This window comes from Tarenaya hassleriana, unplaced genomic scaffold, assembly GCF_000463585.1.
Source record: "Tarenaya hassleriana unplaced genomic scaffold, ASM46358v1 Cleome47, whole genome shotgun sequence".
NCBI classification, from domain to species: domain Eukaryota; kingdom Viridiplantae; phylum Streptophyta; class Magnoliopsida; order Brassicales; family Cleomaceae; genus Tarenaya; species Tarenaya hassleriana.
The window spans coordinates 184,216-207,547 of record NW_010967396.1 but is presented as its reverse complement, the minus strand read 5'-3'; the positions used below and the strand labels follow the sequence as shown (position 1 = coordinate 207,547).

Genomic DNA, 23,332 nt, shown 5'->3' with positions numbered 1-23,332 from the left:
AGTCCAGCTTTTAATTAACCAAATGGGAAACAAAAATATAAAAAAGGCCAACTATTTGTGAGGTTTTGGATACACATTTATATACACCACACACAAGTGTGTATATATATATATATATGTACAATCCCCAAGTGCTGACTAGAACTTTGACTTGTCAACAATATCTTTGTAGTTGAGTACCAATATACATACATGATACATGTATATATATATATACATATGACGGTACAATGCTCATTATTGTGCATACATATATATACACATATATATGTATATATATACATATATATGTATGACGTTACAATGCTTATTGTTATATTGGAAGTTTGGAACCCATCTCCCGTACAGATAATGTGTTTCATTGACGTTGAAGAGATTGGAAATATACCAAAAGTTGGCATGATTACGTATAGAGAAATTTAAAGATTTTCTTTTTCTTGGAGCTTGTGGAGTGAGAATTTTTTTTCTCGCTTTTTTTTTCCAGTTTTTCTTCTCTCCGTTCTTCAATATCATACATACAAAATTTATTTCTTATCTAAATGATAATATATGTAAATATATATCTATAATAAAATGTTCAAGATGAATATAAATTATACGTTATCGAAATGTTGCTGATGAATAATATTTTCGAAGATATTTTTGCGTTATAGAACCTGAGAACAATCAAAGAAGAAGAATCAAAATAGGGAGAAACGAAAGCGAGAGAGAAAAGTTGAAAAAGAATATGGGACAATTTCAAACTTTTCGTTAAATGACCAAATGCCACTAAAATCTCGTTATATACGAGTCAATAACCAAACCAAAATCTAAAATAGAAACTAATCCGAAATAAATTGAAATAAACCGAAATTGATGAAAATACATCTTAAAACTCTCCCTCAACATGGAGAATACAAATTATGGATTAGAGATGTCAAAATGAGTCGGGTTATACGGGTCGACTGAACCCGACCCACTTATAAACCCAAATGGGTTAGCCCATTTGACTAATTTTTTAAAATGGATTAAATGGGTTTTGGCCCATTAAATCCATGGGTTAAATGGTTAAACCCATTATATATTTAGTTAAAATTAAACTCATTTTGTAACTAATTAAAATTGTTATATTTAGATCTATAAAAATTAACATATATAGATATTTATATATATACAAATATATATGTATATGAATTAAATCGAAATGTTTGGTATCGTTTTCGAATCAAATCGTATTAAAAAATTCGGTTTTGTTTTCGAATCGAATCATATCGAAAAACTCGATACTGCTCTGAATCGAATCATACTGAAAAATTCGGTGTTGCTTTCGCATCAAATCGTGCCGAAAAATTCGAATCGTATAAAAAAACTCGATACCGTTCCAAATCGAACCGAAAAAATTGGTTTTGTTTCCGAATCGAATCGTATCGAAAAATTCGGTGGCATTTCTGAATCGAATCATGTCGGAAAATTCGAATCGTATAAAAAATTCGGTATCATTCCGAATCGAAATGTACCGAAAAACTCGGTGTCATTTTCGCATCGAATCGTGATGAAAAATTCAAATCGTATAAAAAATTCGATACCGTTCCGAATCGAATCGTATCAAAAAATTCGAATCATACCGGAAAAACTCGTCACCGTTTCTGAATCGAATCGTATTGAAAAAATCGGTGTCGTTTTCGAACTGAACCGTTCAAAAAATCTAAACGACAATATTTTTAAAACATCGAATCAAATTTTAAAAAATTTATAAATAAAAAAAATTCTGATTTTTTAAAAGAAATGTATAATTTTTTTTATAAACTATCGAATATAATATAATATCCGATTTTGTATATATTTTTATTGAATTGATAAACCGAATCGAATATTAAAATGATAATTTTTAGGTTATATGAGTATACATATTAATAGTTATACATATGTATAAATAATTTGTGAATATATAAATGGGGTTATATGGTTTATACGAGTTTAATAGGTCGACCCAACCCAACCCACTATTATTAATGGGTTGACCCAACTCAACCTCTTTCAAATCCAAATGGGTTGGACCCAAATGGGTTGGACCAACCCAATTGACATCACTATGGATTCCCATCTTGAACAAAAGACTCTTAAAATGTTCAACATATAACGGTTTGGTGAGGATATCAACTACATTGTCTTTGGAAGAAACATGCAGCGGCTTCAAGAATCCAGCCTCAATCTGATCCTGAACATAGTGACAATCGAGCTCAATATGTTTCGTGCGTTCATGAAACGCAACATTGTTCGCAATATGAATTGCTGACATGCTGTCACAAAACAGAGCAACATGTTTAATAACCGGAATAGACAGATCAACCAGAACTGATGACATCCAAACCAACTCACAAGTGGTCTGAGCCATAGCCTTATATTCGGACTCTGCACTGCTATGAGAGATCGTGACCTGCTTCTTAGACTTCCAGAAAACTAAAGAATCTCCTAAGAAAATACAAAAACCTATCAGATCTCCTAGAATCCGGGCAAGATGCCCAATTAGCATCCGTGTAAGCAACAAGTTTTAAATCAGTTTCAGTAGAGAAAAACAATCCCTGTGATGAAGCATTCTTAAAATAATGCAACACTCTATAAGCTGCTTGAAGATGAGCAGAAGTTGGCTTAAACATATACTGACTCAACTTAGTCACAACAAAGCTAATGTCTAGCCTAGTTATGCAAAGATATATCAACTTGCCAACCAACTTTCTGTAATGTAATGGATCATGTAAGAGATCACCTGATTCAGAACTCAATTTCTCCCGAAATTCCATTGGTGTGGAAGCAGGCGTACAACCAATCATGTCAAACTTCTCAAGCATCTCCAATGTATACTTCCTTTGACAAACTGAAATACCCTTCTTCGACCGAGCTACTTCAAGTCCCAAAAAATATTTCACATCTCCAAGATCTTTAATCTGAAAAGCAGAACTTATAACAGACTTTATGGTAGAAATCAACTCAACATCATTTCCAGCCAAAAGAATATCATCAACATACACCAAAATAGTTACCAAGCTAGTACCCTGCCTCTTCATAAACAAAGAAGCGTCAGATTTTGATTGAACATAACCAGAATCCAATAAAACTTGAGTCAACTTCAAATTCCATTGTCTCGAAGCTTGCTTAAGACCATATAGAGATTTAAGCAATCGACAAACAGAATTTACAGGTACTTTCTCCCTCTTAAAGTGTAGCATATCTTGGTGGCAATGACATATAAATTTTCTCCGAAAGATCACCATTCAGGAAAGCATTAGAAACATCCATTTGTTGAACTAACCAGCCCTGATTTGCAGCAATAGCCAAAACAATCCGAATTGTAGTCATCTTAGCAACAAGCTTGAATATTTCTACATAGTCTATTCCTTCTAATTGTGTGTAACCTTTAGCCACTAATCTGGCTTTATGCCTCTCAACTGTCCCATCAGTATTATACTTGGTTTTAAAAATCCATTTACACCCTATAGGATGTTTATCAGCTGTTAAAGAACAAATCTCCCAAGTATTACTTCTAGCTTAGGCCTCTAACTCTTGGTTCATAGCAACTTTCCAATGCTCAGATTTTACAGCAGTAGAAAAAGAAGTAGGTTCAGGGTCAAGAGAAATAGAAAGAGAAAAATGTTTGTAAGGAGCTGATAAAGAAGAATAAGAGAGAAAAGAAGCAATGGCATATGGGGTAACAGAGGATGAGGGAGGAGAATCTGAATGTTGGAGCAGATAGCAGTGATAATCACTAAGATAAACTGGTGTTTTAACAAGTTTGTGAGATCTACCAGAGATCTCAGTATTGTAAGATGGATACACAGAAGAATTAGACACAGAATCAGACTCAGAATGAAAGACAAACTCAGAAGAATCTCCTGAAATATCTAGTGACAAGGAAGAATCTACAATAGTTGTAGAAGGAGATTCATACAAAAAGAAAGGCAAATTTAGACTCATCAGAATGACCAAAATTAGGAATCAATGTTGAAAATTTTTTGTCTTTGAAAGAAATACATTCTCATGAAAAACCACATTTCTAGAGACCATAATTTTGTTTGTTTCAATATCCAAAACTCGATAACTCTTAGTGCCAGGAGGATATCCTAAAAACACTGCAGGTTTAACTCGAGGTGAGAATTTATGTCAATCTTTTACAGTTGTTGAAACATAGCAGAGGCAACCAAACACTTTCAGGTGAGAATAAAGTGGTTTAGAATCTGTCAAAGCTTCAAAAGGTGTTTTATGATTTAGCAAAGGAGTTGGAGTTCTATTAATAAGGAATACAAACACTCACCCCAAAAAGAAAGAGGAATATGAGATTGAAAATGTAAGGCTCTGGCAACGTTTAAGATGTGTTGGTGCTTATGCTCAACAATAGAATTCTGTTTGGCGTATAAGGGCAGGATTTAAAGTGTTGAATTCCTTTTGAAGCAAAAAGGTCAGGAAAAGCAAGTTCATGGGCATTATCTGTACGAATAGATTTTACCTTTGTCTCATACTGTGTTTCAACAAAAGTTAAGAACCGAACAAATTTATCTGAAACATCACTTTTATTGATCAAAAGATATACCCAAACAACTCTTGTGCAATCATCCACAATGGTAAAGAAATATCTATGACTAGAAGGAATTGGCAAATGAAAAGGACCTCATACATCCAAATATAAAAGTTTAAACGGTACAGAAGAAGACCGGACACAGGAAAAGATAATTGCTTTTGTTTTGCCAATGGACAAACAGAGTAATGAGATTCACTGTCAGACAGTGGAGTAAACTAAAGCTGTGACGACTTCTCAAGAGATTGAACTCGAAGAAAAGAAGGATGACCTAGCTGCTGGTGCCAAAGATCAACTGATATTGCGGAAACAGCAGTGCAAAGAGGGTAGTCCAAGGAAAATGATGGCTGAGAAGAATGTGACACATGAAGAATGTATAGATTGTGAGACTGATTACCTTGTCAATCATCGATGCCTGAGTAAGGTCCTAAATAAGACAAGAATCATGAGTAAATGTGTCTGACAAAGAAGTGTTTCTGGTCAAAGAGCTAACACTCAAAAGATTATAGTGAAAGCTCGGAACAAAAAGGACATCAAAGAGGACCAATTTGTCTGAAATATGTATTGTTCCAAATTTTGAAACAGGAATAATGGCACCAGTAGACAAAGTGACCAAAACAGAAGGAATATCTTGCAATACAGAGAACAAAGATTGATCACAACAGATATGTACACTCGCACCAATATCAACTATCCAAATAGCATGGTTAAAAGTAAAGGTTGATTTCAAAGGTGGAAAAAATAGGAGAGGTAAAATTACCTGGTGATATGGGAAGTTGAGGAGCTGCTAGAAAACAAGAAGACATTGAAGAATTACCATGTCCCTTGAGTTGTGTAGAGAACTGAGCTAATAATGCTTGAGCTTGCTCTAGAGCGTTCTTAGTAGCAAATGCATCATGTGTTCCATCAAAACTTGATTGAACCAAATTGATAGGTGGTCTATTGCCTTGAAAAGAAGGTCTGAATCCTGGAGCTAGAACATTAGGACGTGGTGGACGAGAATTATGATAAGTTGCACCTGGAGCCTTGTAACCAGGAGGATAGCCATATATCTTGTAGAATATGTTCATTGTGTGACCAAAAAGACCACAATGAGAACAAATTGGCTTTGGTCTAGAATTCTGAGGTCGTGGACGCTGAAAAGAAGTATGTGCTTGTGACTGAGGGAAAACAGAAGTCTGAAATACTGGCTGGCACAAAATGTTGGTTTATCTTGTGTTGTTCCTCCTGAGCCAACAAACTGTAAACACGAGCCAAATTTGGCAATGGCTTCATGTTCAGAATCTGGCGACGTACTGGAATATAGTATTCATGTAGACGCATTAGAAACTTCACAATATTGCGCCTCTCATAAAACTGAAGCCATTTCATCTCCAGACCACAAGAACATCCACCACAATCAGTGGCGGATCTAGAAAATTATTTAAGAGGGGCCAAACATAATTTTTCTATTATAATATGGGGGCATTTCCAATTTTATTTGCAAAATTATGAAAATTTACAAAGAAAATTACATTTTTTAATTAAACTAATGGGGGCAAAGGCCCCCATTGCCATCAACGTGCGTCCGCCACTGACCACAACTACACGTAGGACAAGCTCATGATTCTTCAAATCCTCCCATAATAAAGACATCTTAATGTAAAATGTACGCAGATCCATAGCACCTTGGTTAACTGAATCTAACTGTTGTTGAATAAAATCTTCGAAACATTGTTTTGCTTGAACTGAATTTCCAGATTCTTCCCGATATTCGTAGCCAAATCAAAGTTCGTAATCAAACTAGAAATATCAGGAGATACAACGTTGGAAATCCAAGTACTAACCAAATCATTGCATTTCCACCAGGTGACAAAATCAGGATGAGTTTCAGCTGGTTGCGGAACAGTTCCCGTGAAAAAAACTAGCTTCTTTTTCAGATTCAAAGTCTTTCGAAAAGCTCTTGACCAAACATAATAGTTGGATTCATCAACTAACTTCTCAGAAATGAGATTAAGACTATATGTATCGGCTGCATGAAGATATAAAGGATTTGTGTATGGAGCTAAAAGAATCGAAGCACCTGATGAAGAATCAGCTTGAGTAGAACGAACTAGATCTCCAAGAGGATCACCATGACCAAAACCTCCGGTTTCTGACATCCGAAATCCGAGTAAAACACAGAGAAAAGATCAAGGAACCAAAGAATTGAAAAGCGGAATCATCGATTATCGCTATAATACCATTTTGCGTTGTGGAACTTGAGAACAATAAAAGAAGAAGAATCGAAGCAGAGAGAAACGAAAGAGAGAGAGAAAAGCTGAAAAAGAATCTGGGATAATTTCAAACTTTTCATTAAATGACCAAATGCCGCTAAAATCTCGTTATACGAGTCAATAACCAAACTAAAATCCAAAATAGAAACTAATCCGGAATAAACCGAAATAAACCAGAACCGATGAAAATACATCTTAAGAGATATCAAAAGATGTGAAGAGCATATTAGAATATTATGTAATATTTAGGTTTGATATTATTTTTACATTTTATATATTTATTTTGATTAAATAAGATATTATGTGATTATATTTTCTATTTATAAATATTATTATGTTTTATGTTGAATAATGATAAATCCAATCATCTTTTACTTATTTTCTCTGTTATATAGAAGGGCAAAGTTTTTAGTTAAAATTTCAAAACATGTGGGACATTTCTATGTTATGCAAAAAAAGATCATGGAATGGAATGGTGTTTTGATGTGTATATACTGATTTTTTTCAATAATATATGTGAAAATGAAAAGAGAGAGAGAGAGAGGCACAAAATTTCTCTCCGATAATCCATGTTGTTAAACATGATTAATTAGTCAATAAATAGTTGTTAAGAATCATGAAAATGTTACGGAAATAAGATTAGGAAATGAGGTTTTTGAGACTCTAGAACCCCAAAAGGAGACTTTTCATGGCACGTGGAAACATTTGACAAAACTTTTTCCATGTATGATAGCCTCAAATTTATTACAAAGTATATATATTAAGTTTTAAACTACTAATACATCTATTAAAAAAATAACGAGTGTATAATAATATGTAATTTAATTACAAAGTAGCATATGAAATGAAATCAAGATTTAAACCTAATATTCTTTTTATAGGATGCAGATAAAAGTAAGGATAACCAAATGGGTATGTATGTTTTTCAAATTTATGCCATTTTTAAAACGAAAAAATATAATCTTTAAAAAAAAAACTCTACTTTATTTCGCCATATACATGAAAATGAAATACGCGGATTTTCGCATACATATGACATGAAATTATCTAGATTTAAAAAAATATAGAATTACGTGGGTTTAAAAAAAAGAGAGTCGAAAAAGTAATATTTTGAACTTATCTACATATATATCATTTGTATACCATTAATTTGCTAATAAGGTTATAAGGCAAGTACAAGTACCCTTTACTTTATTTAAATTGCAAGATCATCTCTCTCTCTCTCTCTCTCTCTCTCTCTCTCTCTGCAACTATTTCATTTCCACAAACTTCCAAAAAAAAGGATTTAATGGAAAGGGAGATTTGGCAGATTTATTCTCCTTCTTGTCTTTCGTCACAATCATTAACACACGATACTCTCTGAAAATAATTTTTTTTTAATCTCTCTCGAGTTTCATGGCTCTCGCTTCTCCACTTCTCCTTCCTCTTCTTCCCCACCATGCATCTCGAATCTAACAAAAACCCTAATTTTCTCTCTCTCCGTTGAATCCTCATGTTGACTCCATCAAGTTCACCTACTCTCTCTCTTCTCCGGGATTCTTGGGGTTCTCCGGTCACCGGAATCCGCCATGGTTCCAGCTGAGCCGTCGCCAACACGTCTTATTTGCGGCGGTCACGGTGGTTGTCGTGGCGATCTCGGCGGTGGGCTGTCGGAAAGTTTTGATTTTATGAAGTTATTACAGCAAGTTCAAGAATTGTCTGACGTCAACGACGACAAAGACAAGAACGAAGCTTGCTTAGGATCTGTTCAACATAACAACGACAAGAAAGAAGACGAGGTAAAACATATTATTAATAAAAGAGATTGTAGAAGCGATAATCATAATTCTAGTTTCATGGCGGATCGAGAAGAGCCAAGAACTAATTCTGGGTCTAGCTCCAAAGACGACAACAACAACGAGGGTAACACTTACGCTGACACCAACACTGATACCGGTCTTAATAACCAAGAAGAGATGAGAGAAGAAGGGTGGCTCAGGTTAAGCATAGGAGGCCAAACCGGAGAGGCCAAACCGGATGAGGAAACCGGTCTTGATCGGAGCCAAGTTCATAGCGGTGATGATCATCAAGCTGATTTGACAACTGGTAGGGAAGATCCCATGTTAGAGCTTAACCTGTTCTCGGGCGATTTGAGTAGGTACCCTGGTCAAGAAGAGGTTCAACCGATGGCATTGCCTTTTGCCAACACCGGTTTAGGAATTGGACCGTCATTGTTGCATCAATATCATCATCAAGGCGGAGGGATGATGAGTCCATTAGTGTTTCCGGCCGGACACGAGCAGATGCTCGGTTCTTGGACGGCGTTCAGACAGCCTTTCGTGCAGCAGAACCTAACCCGGTCTCCTTCTTTGATGATGCCTTTGATGGGACCTTACTTCGCCCGTTCAATGCTTCAATCCCAATTAATGGGGACTTCGAGTTATACCGATGGTCCGAGCTCGAGTTTTCGAGCCGTCGACCCTCCAAGGAGGCCTCATTCGGGCATTTGGTTCGTCCTTCAAGCTTCTGAAAACCAGTAAGCTAAACAAAATAACGTATTTTACTTTTCAAGGTTCAAATTCTTGATTCTATGCCGGCCCAAAAAACGTTAGTTCGAGTATGTTTTAGTTTTTTAGCAATGTGTTCACTCAGTTTCTTGGTTGAAATTTTTCGTTACGCGAACGTTTCAGGACGAGAGAGCCGTTCTTGCCTCAGATACCGAAAAGCTATTTGAGAATCAAGTAAGTAACATCTTGGTTAATTATCGTATAAGTCACTTGTACCATCAATTTTCTGATATCTATATATATATATATATATATATATATATAAAAGCAAATCTGACGGGTTTTTTTATTTGAATTGTTTTTGGAATTGATTATTTCGATTTCGATTCTTGGATATTGGTGCGTAGGGACGGGAGGATGACGGTTCGGCTGTTGATGAAATATTTGGTGAACAAGTTGCGATTGGAGCACGAATCCGAGGTACGTATTTTTATCTCACTTCACTTCCTTTTTACTTTATTTCACAATCTCCCATGTGCATTGCTTGCCTTAGCCACAAATCTTCCTGCATCAAAATTATTGAAATATAATAAGATGGGGTCGAACATATATATACATATACATATATATATATTCAAGAATATGAAACAACTTTAAAAAAAATGGAAAATTTTAATTAAAAAAAATTTAGGAGTGGATTACAAACATGTGGAAAGGGATCATTCATGGGGGTTGGTGTGCGATCGAGGAACATGACAGGAACGTAGGAACTAAATCCCACAAAGTGTTTTCATGTTAATTAATTAGGTCACACGTTTATGTCTTTGCTTGGTGTATGTATCTGTTTTTGTTTATCTCTATTAGTTTTTGTCTTGTTTGGGAGTTTATAATTATTGGTTTTGGATAATCATGAAAATCGATTGATTAACGGTCAGACCAGTTTGTGTCTAAGTATGTGTGTTATCAATTTCTAATTAAAGGTGATAGTGCTCTCTTATATATTCGTTCCATGCCCTATATATGTGTCTGTGCTAGTGTAGGTACACGTCTATTTGTATATAGCAATGCCACCTACCTATAGGTACACACACACACACACACATATATATATATATATATATGTTTGTGGGTGTGTTAAAAGAAAGGTCTTTTGCCTTTCTTGTGTTTGAATTTAGGAGTTGGAGTCTTAATTAGGACATTAAAACATTTTAGGAAAGAACCGTGTTTCATCTCAAGTATAAATGCTTGCATGGTAACCGTTTTAGAAATTAAATTAACAACTTGGTCAAACTATAAAAAATGTATTTTATATATATATACACACACACCTTGTCTATACATATGCACAAACACACGTATGTATACGTATATATACGGTCAAAGCTAGCTAGACATCAACTACAATCTTTTTCAAAACTAAATGCATAAACATATCCTTACCACATTTAAACAAAATTAACATGAACATGACCTCAAATAGTATTTCATGTCTGTAGCCCTTTTAAGTTTAACACATTGAGAACTTGGAAAATATTCTCTAGGATTAAAATCAAAATTCAATTCATGGTATCAAAGTTTAAATATATCTACATGATTATGCATGAATACACACACACACACACGCCCTAAAGCCCTTCAAAACCCTAGGAGATTTGACTGTAAAGCATGTGATCATAAACGTTTGCTAAAGCTATTAATGATCTCAAATATGGATATTATAAAGTAGTTTGGCATTGCATGCATGCAAAGCATATACTCTTATGAGTATAATTCATGATCATAGTTCAAGTCATCATCTCCATAATTTTTTGGATGAAAAAAAATTGAACCCCCAAAATTTTCATGCTTCTCGTGCAAACTTTTCATCATTTGCATGTGAGCATTTGTGCGCTCGCTCGCTCATAATGCGCATATATAACTATTGTGATCCCCGTCTATATCTATAATGATTACAAAAAAAAAATTATTGTAAGGGGGCATTTTTTTAGTTCATATAATATATTAATATATATATATATATATGTATATATATGCATGCATTATCACTAGTGTTTATCGTCGATCTCTTCCACGATGGGTTGTGCTTTTTAATAATAACCAAAAGATAGATTACGGTTTTGAATATGAGTTAAGTCCTCTCTCTCTCTCTTTTCCTCTTCCGAAATCTTTTGAGTGCCATATAGATAAATGTTGAGGGAGTCATGCGAGTTTTATATATATATATATATATATATATATATATTTATATATAACATATTTTGCTTTGTTTATCAGGCTATAAAAAGGATAACAAATTTACAAAATGTAGAGTCGCTCATCAACTACTACACACACACACACACATATATTTATATATACATAGCCAATACGGATATAAAATCTCCTAGAAGAATGATAAATTGATATTATAATATTAGGTTTAGAATATATAATGTAGAAAAAGATATGTTTGTTGTAAGCATGTTGTCACGAACAACATTCACTTGAAGGTTTTTTAATCAAGCCTTAGCTAAGTTTTGGAACCTAGATTATATATATATATATGTATGTATAGTGCTTTAATTGATTAGGCCCTTCCGTTTAAACTTAATTAATTCACTAAGTTTTTCGTTATGTTGCATTAAGCCATGCCATGAAGTACGCCAGCTGTTTCTAGTTCTAAAAAACATTATATACATGTACATAATAAAAAAAAATATATTATTATTGCTTATAAAAATCAAATAAATAATTATTCTAAGTTTTCGTTGGAAGATTAAATCCTAATTAATTCATTATTGCATGCGAGCCATTATTTTTTCCCATTTCTTGCTGCAGTAAAAAAAATACAACCAAATATATAATATAAATTTTGAGGGTCAATATATGTGTATGATATCGGTTTTATACCAATTAAACAACTATATAAACAATATATTTATATATCTTGCATCAATATTGAGAATAACTCTCAATCTGTTGCCCCCAAAACATCTATCTGTATCAATAGGAAATGTTTTATGTTCTTTAACCCATGCTTGATTTATGTGTTTTTTTTTATAAACTCCAAGATCATATTAATATACGGGTATTACAAACTTATGTACGAAGCGAAAATAATTTTTAAATAACAATTAATATAAGTTTCACATTATCTAGCATATATATAATATATGACAATTTATTGTTAACATAAAATGAAATTTGTTATTTGCAAAAGTTTCTTTGGAGGGTTTTGTTTCCAAGGGTCATCATGACATCATGGGCTACTCTTTTATTAGATGGTCATTACGGTTTTTTTTTTATTAAATGGTCATTACGGTTATGTGTGTGTATATACATATAATTTATATATGTATGTATATATATAATTTATATATATATATATACATGTGTGCGTTTATATACAAATTATAATAATGGGTGTTTTGTGTAATAGGATTTTAGGTGGCTAGGGCATAAGGTGTCAACAGTAATGAAATCTGATTGCAATGATTAGGGAGCCATAATCTGACTTCGTGGAGGCAATGTTCTTTCTTTCTTCCATTTTGTTTGTCTTTTTCCGTCGTCCTAAAGTTTTCCTTTGACTTTTAACATTTAAGAAAGCAAAATGCCATAAAACATAAAACACACAAATTAATATATGACTTTTTGACTATAATATATAGTTATGAAATAGGGAATTTTAACTGCAAAAGTTGCTATATATATATATATATATGTGCTTTTAGTTTATGTTTTAGATCAAAACTAGTTTTTTTTATAATCGGATGTCATGGACCGAAAATTCAAATTAATCTTACGATGGAGAAATCATATTTGCGTTACTCTAACCTGAAATTCGAATTCGAGACGGAATATATGTTTTGCGTCCCCATTTCATCGGTTAAGTTATCCAAAATTGGATAGATCAAAACTAGTTATGAACATATGTTCATATTTCTTTCACAAACTTAAAAAATTCTATCGGTCTATGATAATTCGATCATATATGAGAATTGATTCTCATTTGAACCGAATTTTTATAATAGTCTTGTTAGTTAATAAAAAAAGCATTAGGCACAGTGGTTATAATTCCATTTTGTTGTGGATCAGCCCCGGTCGAGGTTCGCCTCACCAATCTCTCCGATCTACCCTCGTTTGTGCAAGACCGAAAGGAAAAAGACGCAGAGGATATACGAGTTCAGCACCGAGCATAAAGCTCGGGCCTACGTCTCGGGAAGAGGAAGCCGCGTGTTTCTGCTAGGGTTACAACAAGGGAAAACCACCGGACACCGCCGGAACGGGCCGGAAAACCGCAAGCAAGGCTCGCCGGACGAGAGACAAACTCTCGGCCGAAAAAAACCAACCGAAACCCTAAAAAGTTCGAATGAATGATACAACCAAGATACTAGGGTTTCATTAAGCCCGGAAAGGACGTAAACGCCCCTCCGCGTTTTGGAGACCCTCTGCTTCGCTCAGAGACTTTGGAAGTCTCCAACTCACCTAGAGTCTTTGCTGGATTGCTGAAGAAATCCATCAATTCTCCACCTTCTTCTGCAAAACCTGCAAAAGAAAGAGAATACGAAGCAACACAATATATACAACGCCAAACATGAACCCTAGCACGCTGTCGCTTCCCATCTACTTCCATATGTAAACTCTACCTCCCGACACATCCTAGGCGTATCAAACGTGCCGCTCTAATAGAGTTCTTACCGAGCGTACCATAAGTACGTCTCAGCGTGATAAACAAATAAACACGCAATACCTAGTCTACCCAAAACGAGTGTCCCCGACACCTTCCGTTTTCCGAAGACTAGCTAAGACCTCGAATAGTTATGACTCTCTAGACCGTCTACATAACTCTCTCCGATGAAGTCTAAAACTTCACCTGTGCACCCTCGAGAGTTAACCCCGACATCTACGCGTCTCCCAAGTCTAACTCGACTACCTCGAGACTAACCTGAGTCATACTATCGAACCTGCTAGACTACCTAGCCCTGGATCCCCATAGAGTCTACACCACCTATGAGTTAGTGACTTCTACCCACGGACCCTAACCTGCCAACTAAGATTGTCCCACGGTTTTATCCCGTGAAGACGCTCCTAGTTACCTATGAATGCTCCACCGAGAATGAGACACGTGAGTGCACGTGCTCCACCTCGAGAGGGGGTGTCCTAGCGCTCCAACCTACACCAACTCTACCCGGTGAAATCCCGACACCTCCCAGCTCACACCATCTACCGAGCATCCTACCCGAGGAAGCTCCACCTAAATGTGGAGACCTCACCTCCTGACCTACCACCGAGAACCGAAGCAACTTCGGTTACTCCTCCGAGGTCAACACGTCTTTCTACCTCGGACTCTCCCTACCTCGTCATCCGGGATCTACAAATCCTCCATGTAGTATCCCAACCTACCCGCGGAACAACTCACTCCACTTGGTCCTTGGCCTACTCCTGCACCCGATTTCTCGGGTTTGCCCGAGACCCCTAGTCCTTCCACCATACCCCCTTTCGAGGTATATCGAGCTAGAATGTCTAACTCCATCATCCTAAGACGATACGACAAGAGTCTAAAACTGACCCTACCCGGAAGAGACTTACCCGACCCTAGAAGTGATGTAACATGACACGAGGGATGAGACCGAACCCTAGAGGACTTAACCCTAGGTATATTTCTACCTAGCCGTGCTTAAACACGTTCTAACCCTAGTCTATCGGTCCTAGACCTAGGTACGTCTCTACCTAATCAGACCTACAAGACCTAGAGAACACGACCTAACTGGACTTAACCTAGACACTCAACCTAAACCCGATCTAACGGACTTTGAACCAAGTCTAACCGGACATCTCCCTAGGTACATCTTACCTAAACGGATCTAACACCCTCTAGACCAGACCTGTTTGGACTTAATACAAGGTATATTTCTACCTAACCGACCTCCTAGACTCTCGCACAAACCTGATTGGACTTATCCTAGGCATAATTTTGCCTAACCGACCTATTAGACTCGAAACACAGCCTACCTTAAGACCTGATTACGTCTAACCAGACCTAACTTAAGGCTACACAAACCTGATTACGTCTAACCAGACCTACAACACCGAGTCTACATGGCCCCCCAACAAAGTCCTAACAAGTCCTACGATCCCGAGTCTACCTGATCTCTCACAAAGTCCTAATCAGACCTACCCAAGTGCTACCTAGACCCTAACAGCCCTAGTTAGACAATCAAAAATCCCGACTAGACCACCACAACACCATAATCAGACCTAAGCCAACCCTAATTGACCAACCCCTGATTAGATGACCATAAGTCCTAGTTAGACACCTAAAAGTCCTAATCACCAAACCTAAGCCAACCCTAATGACTTACCAACCCCTGATTAGATTTTAGCACCCTAATCAGACCTAAACTAAGCCTAATTGACCTAATTTAATTCTGATCAGACCCTATGTATGCCTAAAACTAACTCCTACAGACCTGCCCTGATCTAAACCGACCCCTACAGACCTATACCTAGTGATCCTAGACATAACCAACCCCTAAACCAACCCGTTTTAGTCAAATCCCAACTAATCAGACCTAACCGGTCAATGTTCCGGACTCTATGACTCAAAACTGGTACTTAGAAGTCCTATCTAGTCCTAAACTAGATAATACCTAAGTCTACAATCAGATTCTAATCTGATCAGACCTAGACAATGTCTCTATAGACATTCTAAACCTCTAATCAGACCTAACCAAGTCTATTTTGACCTAATTACCTACTGATCAGACCTGAACCATGCTAGACCAACCCAAATTTGGCTAAACCAGACCTAACTAAGACCTAAACAGCACTTACAGACCTATATCAGACCTAAACCAGCCTACTACAGACCTGTATCAGTCTATTTAAGTCTAACCAGACCACCTACCCAACTAAATGTAGTCAAATCCAACCTATTCAGACCTATACTGAACAGAAACAGGAATCTATGACCTACATTAGCTAAACCGAGATCTAAAACAGGTCTATCCTTAGTATATTTCACTAAAATAAGCCAAATTTGGATACTAGACCGACCTAACAGGGCAAACCGATCACTACAGACCCTAATCTACCCTAAACCAATCCACTATGCCCTAAATCAAACACCATCAGCCCTAATTTAGACTAACCTAACCCTAAACCAGTTAGTTCTAGTCCTAATTGTACACTCCAGACCCTAAACCGATCTAATCTGGTCCTAAACCACTAATTCAGACCTAACCTGATCAATATTAGTCTATACCGATAAACCAGACCTAAATCAGACCTATTTCAGCCTATACCAAGTCTGATTTACCTAAACCGAACCCAATTGATCTAAACCCGGACAATTCTAGCCCTAACCGGACAGATCAGACTCTAACCAAGACTTAAACCAGCCTAAACTAGTCTGAATTACCCTAAACCGGACCTAGATTGACCTAAACCAGACTCAATTGACCTAAACCAGACTCAATTGACCTAAACCAGACCTGGAATGACTTAAACCAGACTCAATCGACCTAAACCGGACCTGGAATGACCCGAACCGGTCTGAACCGGTCCAATTGACCCCAAACCGGACCTGAACCGGTCCAATTGACCTGAACCAGTCCGGTTTGACCTAACCGGTCAACTGTTGACTAATTTTGGTCAACGATTTGACCTGACCGACCTAAAACCGGTTCGATTTAAAATCGAACTGGGTTTAATTACCCAATCGGATTTAAACCGGCTAAACCGGTTTAAACCGAAAACCCTAATTTCGGATTGCGGAAGCCGTCGAGTCACCCGAGTCAACCCGGTGGTTGACTCACCCCGATTTTCCGACTCAGCCGCGACTTGGTGAGTCACGGCCGATTTCGCCGGAAAATCACCGGTTCTTCACCGGTTTTCTCACCCAAACCCAAGATCGACACACGCGCAATCACGACTCACCTTCCTCGGGTTCTAACTCGGCCGATTTACTCAGTCCGAGTTAGTTCCGAGAGTTACTTACCTCTATCGCCGTCGATCTGAGCCTCTCCGCCGGTGCTGGCCATCGATTTCCCACGATGTGGCCTCGGCTCCTTCGATTCTTCCATCTGAAACGACTCACGCACCCAATCAGAAAGCTCAGACCCAAATCCGACGTACCTCGACTTACCTCGACCTCAGATCTGCCGATCCGCCGCTCGATACCGCCGTCTTCTCCTCCGATCTGTCCATTTTCGGCCTCCTTTTCTTGTTTCTATACCTGAAACTCTCAAGAAGAATCGTCAGAAAGTTCAGAACCGAAACCCTACCGGATGAACCTTACCTAGACGAATCGAGACGCCGTCGAGCCGCCGCTTCTTGCCCCGTAACCGGACTCTGATACCACTTGTTGTGGATCAGCCCCGGTCGAGGTTCGCCTCACCAATCTCTCCGATCTACCCTCGTTTGTGCAAGACCGAAAGGAAAAAGACGCAGAGGATATACGAGTTCAGCACCGAGCATAAAGCTCGGGCCTACGTCTCGGGAAGAGGAAGCCGCGTGTTTCTGCTAGGGTTACAACAAGGGAAAACCACCGGACACCGCCGGAACGGGCCGGAAAACCGCAAGCAAGGCTCGCCGGACGAGAGACAAACTCTCGGCCGAAAAAAACCAACCGAAACCCTAAAAAGTTCGAATGAACGATACAACCAAGATACTAGGGTTTCATTAAGCCCGGAAAGGACGTAAACGCCCCTCCGCGTTTTGGAGACCCTCTGCTTCGCTCAGAGACTTTGGAAGTCTCCAACTCACCTAGAGTCTTTGCTGGATTGCTGAAGAAATCCATCACATTTCAATTTGTTTTTGAAAACACATTTTATTTTCTTTTTCCGAATAAAATGTAGGATTTGAATTATCAGCATATATAAAAGTTCAGGCGACGTGAATCGTCATGCTTATGCTATAAGTGGCTCATCGTCCCTTCTCTTTTATTTTATTTTATAAAACCCCAAAATAAACGCCCCATCATATCATACACTAAAGTGCTACACTTTTCTAAAACCCTAATTCTAATCTTTAATTTCCTCTACATCTCCAACCAAATAAATAAACAGTTTAAAAACTCACTTCTTTATTAAAAACACACACACATACATATGTTACAGTCACTTGGTGTTTTCGAACTAGAAATGACCTATATGTGCGTGTATATATAGACACACACACACGCGCGTGTGTATGTGTGTATAACTATTTAGAGGTCATTGTATTTTAGTATAAATATGTGTATATATATATATATATATATGAATATGAAGTTTGAAATGATAAGATACAATTTATTTTACGTCGGGGAAAAGCAATGCATGAATTCGATTTCAACAGCAGAATCATTCCAATTTGATGAAAGAAAGGAAAAATAAAAAGAAGCACTAAAGACATATATGGGACCATGAAAACGATATCATTTCAAAGTTGGTGAATGCTATGCATGCAAAATTTTATATACCCGACTACGACTTTATTATTATGTATCCTATTATTCGATATAAATTCACATCATTTTTCCCTCTTTTACATCTTTGTGGGTCCTCAGTAGGATATTATCGTTAGAATATTTTCATCATCATGTGTATAAATAAGTATAAATAAATTCGATGCCTGCTAGGATATTTTTATTTTCTCGTCAACCCTTATTTGTCACACACACACACATATATATATATATACATGTATATTCCTGGCCGTGTTTCAATACTTTTGGCTCATTACTGAGTCAGCAAAACGTTAATGGAAGACGTGCATGAGATGATAGAGAAGTTTTGGGGACTCTAGATGTGACGAGTTAGGTCCATCCAATATTTAAATGAAAATTTCATATATATATATATATATCAATATGTGTGTATATACATTATAAACTCAGATATGCATGTTTGACATAGAAAGTCAGAGGAAAATCGTGGAAATAGCTTGAGGGTTACAGAAATTGGTGGGCCACCAAATGATTATTGGGCAAGTGTACGTTCATCGACGGTCCAATTTGTTAATTTATAACATATCGTTATTATATATTTTTCTGTATCATCTTTTATTAAATAGTATTGGTGTCGTCGTATAGTCGATGTTTCCATTTCTTTTTCTTTTTCTTTTCTTTCTTCATTTTATTAGCGTTAGAATATGAGGAATCTCTTAGAAGTAAAGTATAGAGAGATGACATAATTACGGGGGGCGTCTGCGTAGCCGCCGTGACACGTGGCAGTGCGCGAGTCATCGTCATCACGACGACGCCATGATCTCATTTGCACCCCTTGAACCCTAATTTCATTCTCACCCACCTAGTGATCAACACTAGTTTATATATACATACACATATATAATAAAATATAAAAAAATGATATATATGACTAAAAATACTACAGCATATAACAATAATGCATTTTTTATTTTATATGAATTGGATTTAATATTTAAAACTAATTTTATTATTATTCTATCTCTTACACACAATACATATACATATATATAAGTGTACACATGTTTTTTTTATAAAGATTATGCTATTATATTAAACATTTAACCGTATTATATTATATTATAATATTTTTTGTTGGTATATATATATGGAAATTAAATAATTAAAAAAACAGGTAGAAATAAGATGCAGAGGAGAGCAGCTGGAGCCCGTGTTGACACTGCAAGACGTGAGAGACAGAATTTGGAGAACATCGGCGAGAGAGAACATTTCTCAACAACACATCACTTTGCTTCCGAACTCCCCCACCTCCCATCATCTCATGCTTCTTCATTACGGTCGGAGCCTTTCATAATTAATTAATTATATATATAATATTATAATTATAATATATATAATAACATTCTAATCTCTCTCCCTTTATCTATTTATTATAAAAAAAAAAAGTACGCCCATATATAGTTGTTTATTATCTCCCCTTATCCTTTTCTCTCTCTCTCTTTTTAATAATTTTCTTTCTACCTTGATCTTCCCTCGAGGGTGGATTTTCTTATTTATATTTCTCGATATATTTTTTACGATTTTTCTAATGATGGAGAACCAAATTGAGTGTCTAATCCGATAGAAATATGCCCTAATCGATGTGTTATTGTTGTAAGGTGATGTGTTGAATAAATGTAACCTCGGCAATGTAATGAATATTTGAATCATTGCTCTTGCTATTAGGCCGATTTCTTTTTACATGTTATTGTCGTTTTCTTATTCAATTTCTATTTTTTTTTAATTGAGCCATTGAGTCTCTGTCGGGTCTGAGCTCTGTCGGGTCTGAGCCTATGAATTCTATAAAAAATACATGAATGTGTAAATATATATATATATATATATATATGAAGTATTAGTTTGATATATATCAACATTGCGACCGTGAATCGAGAAAATAAAATCTGGTTACGAGATCCATATCTATATAAGTATTAAGAATTCAATGGAAGGATCTCATACATGCACTTTTTTTTGGTTAATGAAAGTTGAACCAACCAAAGTATATATATAATATATGTTGTTATATCAAACTACAAAACACACACTAGAGATCATGTAAGAAGAGGCCCTTGACATCTGTCGTTTATAGATTGGGCCAAGCTAATAATCAATTCACAAGTTAAATGGGCCTAGATGTGATTATAATCGCCATGAAATAGTCCAATGACTGACTCGGTGGGTCTCTGTTCGGTCAGCTTGTCCATATCTTCGGCTCTGTCCCACCCATTTTGCTTCTTCTCGGTCTCCTTGTTCTCATATCTAAAATATTAGGTTTCATTTTTATTTTTTTCTCTCTGGAATTACCTTTTTATTAAATTGCTAACTAAACATACTTTCTGTATAAATTCCAAGTATTCGCTGTTTGGTTTGTTCCACAAGAATATCTATATAAACTAAATCGATATTTGCATTATCTTCATGGAAAAATCCACAGATATATACATCAAAATGCATATAATAGGAAATTGATGACATAATTATAAATGATGTTTCATGGTATAACAACAACCTGATTAAAAACATGACAAAATCTGTTAAAATACATGGGAGATGCAGTTAAATCACATCATACAGATTTTGATTATTCCATGTAATTTAAACTCGATATTCTGGTCAAAGTGCAAGTGTAACACCAATGTTAGAAGCAAGAGAATATCTTTCTCAACCCTCAGTGAATCTGTGGCCACAGTTTGGGCAAGTATAGTACGTGGTCTGCCCTTCGTCCGCCGATCTTGTCTGCATTCCACAAATTTAGAGGAAGGCTGTTGTGAAACCTCGAAAGCAAAACAACAATTCAAACACGGGGATTTGAGGACAAAGGAAAAGCCGAGGGTACCTGTCTGGTTGTGTACACGAGTTCCGGGTGCCCACATTTTTCGCATGTCTTCTTGATCTGCAAAACAGAGAACAACTGATTAATCAAACGAGAACACACGATACATCATAGTCTAGGATGGATATCATTGTTCAAGTTTCAACCTTTGGCAGTTCACTCTCGGCTTGTGCGTGTCCTTCATCAAACAGTGATATGCCCAATTCTCTCCGGATATCCTGCACATGGAAATCATTTGAGTTCCTACAAGGTCCTTCTAGCAACCGACTAACCTCAGCGAAAAGGTTTTATGAATATAACCATCAGGGTTTTGATCTCAGATCTGGAACAAAAACAATGACAGAACAATGTCCATTACCGGCATGAGAAATGATACCCCTAAACCCTAAACCCTAAACCCTAAAGGCATTTGCAAACAATTCACAGAACAGATGATCAAACAAAAGTTACCTCAGCACTAACTGTGTAAGATATTTCTTTGCCGATGATCTCTGAAAACAATGAAAAGCTTATAATCGATCAAGCCCAGACAAACTTGGCATTGCCAAATACGTATAAACACCAAACAATCTCTACGAATTTTGTAAATTTTCTACCTCTTGCATCACGCTTGGACAAGCAAAGAGGACACTCCGCGTATTTGGGCGATTTCAAAATCAGCATCGTCCCACACAAGTTGCAGAATAAGAAACCGCTTTCCAGAGATTTCACCATCAGAGAACCTTCGACCAAAGACAAACCAAACGTATCTACAGATTTCAAATCCTTACAGAACCAAAACTAATAGATACACGAACTCGGAAGATCATTCCATGGAAGATAACAAGTAACAACATATACAAATACGAACTTGTTATTTGTTCAGCTCACCAATGAACGCAAACGATGGTCAACCAGGATCTTCTTCGGTGAACCGTACGATCGTAAATCCCAAAACTTATAGGCCCAATATATGTCTTTTAAGAGAACCCAATGTAAATGTTTGAAAAATATGTGATTTAAAATTATTTCAATACCCGAAAAAAGATAGAAAATAAATATATATTTGTGTGTACATGTACTGTATAGTTAAAAATTAAAAAATACCCATTATCTTAAAAATAATTATACACTATGCATATATATAAAGAGAACCATTTTTATCATAGCTCATGTTTCAAAAAAAGTTTTGTTAATGTAAGCTTTTGAAAACACCACCTATAAGCGTTACCATCCATAAAATTATTTAGGTTAGACTAAACATTAAAATTTTAAAGATATAAACTATAATAATAATAATAATAACAATAATTGCTTTATCAGTTGCGTGAGCGGCGGCATCTGGGCTTCCGACTCTGGTGGCCGGTTCCCGACCACCGTCCGATCTCGAGGAAGAAAAAGATGGGCAGAAAATCGGAACGCACCTTGTTCTCGCGTTGTCTTACGATTGGTAGATTTCCTGTCTCCGTTGGTTCTCGTCTACCTTACAAGTTTTGTAATGGGTCGAACACTTCTTTTTTAATGGGCCGAATGTTTAAAAAAAACATGCACTTGGGAGGTAATATCACATGTGTATATATATATATATAAAATATAGGCATTTCATTATTTCCTCAGAGAGCACACTCATCGTCGTTCTTCTTTATTTTCTCCAGAATTCTTGCAGATTTCGGTAAATCTCTTTCCTCTTCGTTTCTAGCTCAAAATCTCCACAAGAAAATTCTTTTATTCCTCGTTTTATCATTGCACAGTTTTGTTTTAGTAGCATTTACATGTTCT

At 36.4% G+C, this 23,332-nt stretch overlaps 2 protein-coding genes across 3 annotated transcripts; one reads left to right on the top strand and one right to left on the bottom strand.

Annotated features, from left to right (window-relative positions):
- The first annotated feature begins 8,110 nt into the window (after positions 1-8,110).
- On the top strand, positions 8,111-20,053 carry LOC104825469. The gene is made up of 4 exons (XM_010557796.1): positions 8,111-9,319; positions 9,474-9,524; positions 9,698-9,770; positions 19,874-20,053. The coding sequence occupies exons 1-4, from the start codon at positions 8,373-8,375 to the stop codon at positions 20,051-20,053; spliced, it is 1,251 nt and encodes a 416-aa protein (XP_010556098.1). The 5' UTR covers positions 8,111-8,372.
- Positions 20,054-21,190: 1,137 nt separating this feature from the next.
- Positions 21,191-23,043, bottom strand: LOC104825468 (DNA-directed RNA polymerase I subunit RPA12-like). 2 transcript variants are annotated; one of them, XM_010557794.1, is made up of 6 exons: positions 22,978-23,043; positions 22,171-22,296; positions 22,025-22,065; positions 21,721-21,792; positions 21,578-21,634; positions 21,191-21,477 (listed from the first exon to the last, which is right to left on the bottom strand). In XM_010557794.1, the coding sequence occupies exons 2-6, from the start codon at positions 22,286-22,288 to the stop codon at positions 21,403-21,405; spliced, it is 363 nt and encodes a 120-aa protein (XP_010556096.1). In that variant the 5' UTR covers positions 22,289-22,296; positions 22,978-23,043; the 3' UTR covers positions 21,191-21,402. The 2 variants fall into 2 exon arrangements, with proteins under 2 accessions (XP_010556096.1, XP_019059517.1); XM_019203972.1 differs by lacking the exon at positions 22,978-23,043 and having other exon boundaries at positions 22,171-22,320.
- Positions 23,044-23,332: the final 289 nt, after the last annotated feature.

Bases quoted from the DNA above. Each gene is read 5' to 3' on its own strand.
- LOC104825469 (XM_010557796.1), top strand. From the start codon at position 8,373: ATGGTTCCAGCTGAGCCGTCGCCAACACGTCTTATTTGCGGCGGTCAC. The intron at 9,525-9,697 runs GTAAGTAACATC...ATTGGTGCGTAG, and splicing joins AAAAGCTATTTGAGAATCAA to GGACGGGAGGATGACGGTTC. The intron at 9,771-19,873 runs GTACGTATTTTT...TTAAAAAAACAG, and splicing joins GATTGGAGCACGAATCCGAG to GTAGAAATAAGATGCAGAGG.
- LOC104825468 (XM_010557794.1), bottom strand. From the start codon at position 22,288: ATGGTGAAATCTCTGGAAAGCGGTTTCTTATTCTGCAACTTGTGTGGG. The intron at 21,793-22,024 runs GTAACTTTTGTT...TTCCATGTGCAG, and splicing joins CTTACACAGTTAGTGCTGAG to GATATCCGGAGAGAATTGGG. The intron at 21,635-21,720 runs GTTGAAACTTGA...TCTGTTTTGCAG, and splicing joins CCGAGAGTGAACTGCCAAAG to ATCAAGAAGACATGCGAAAA.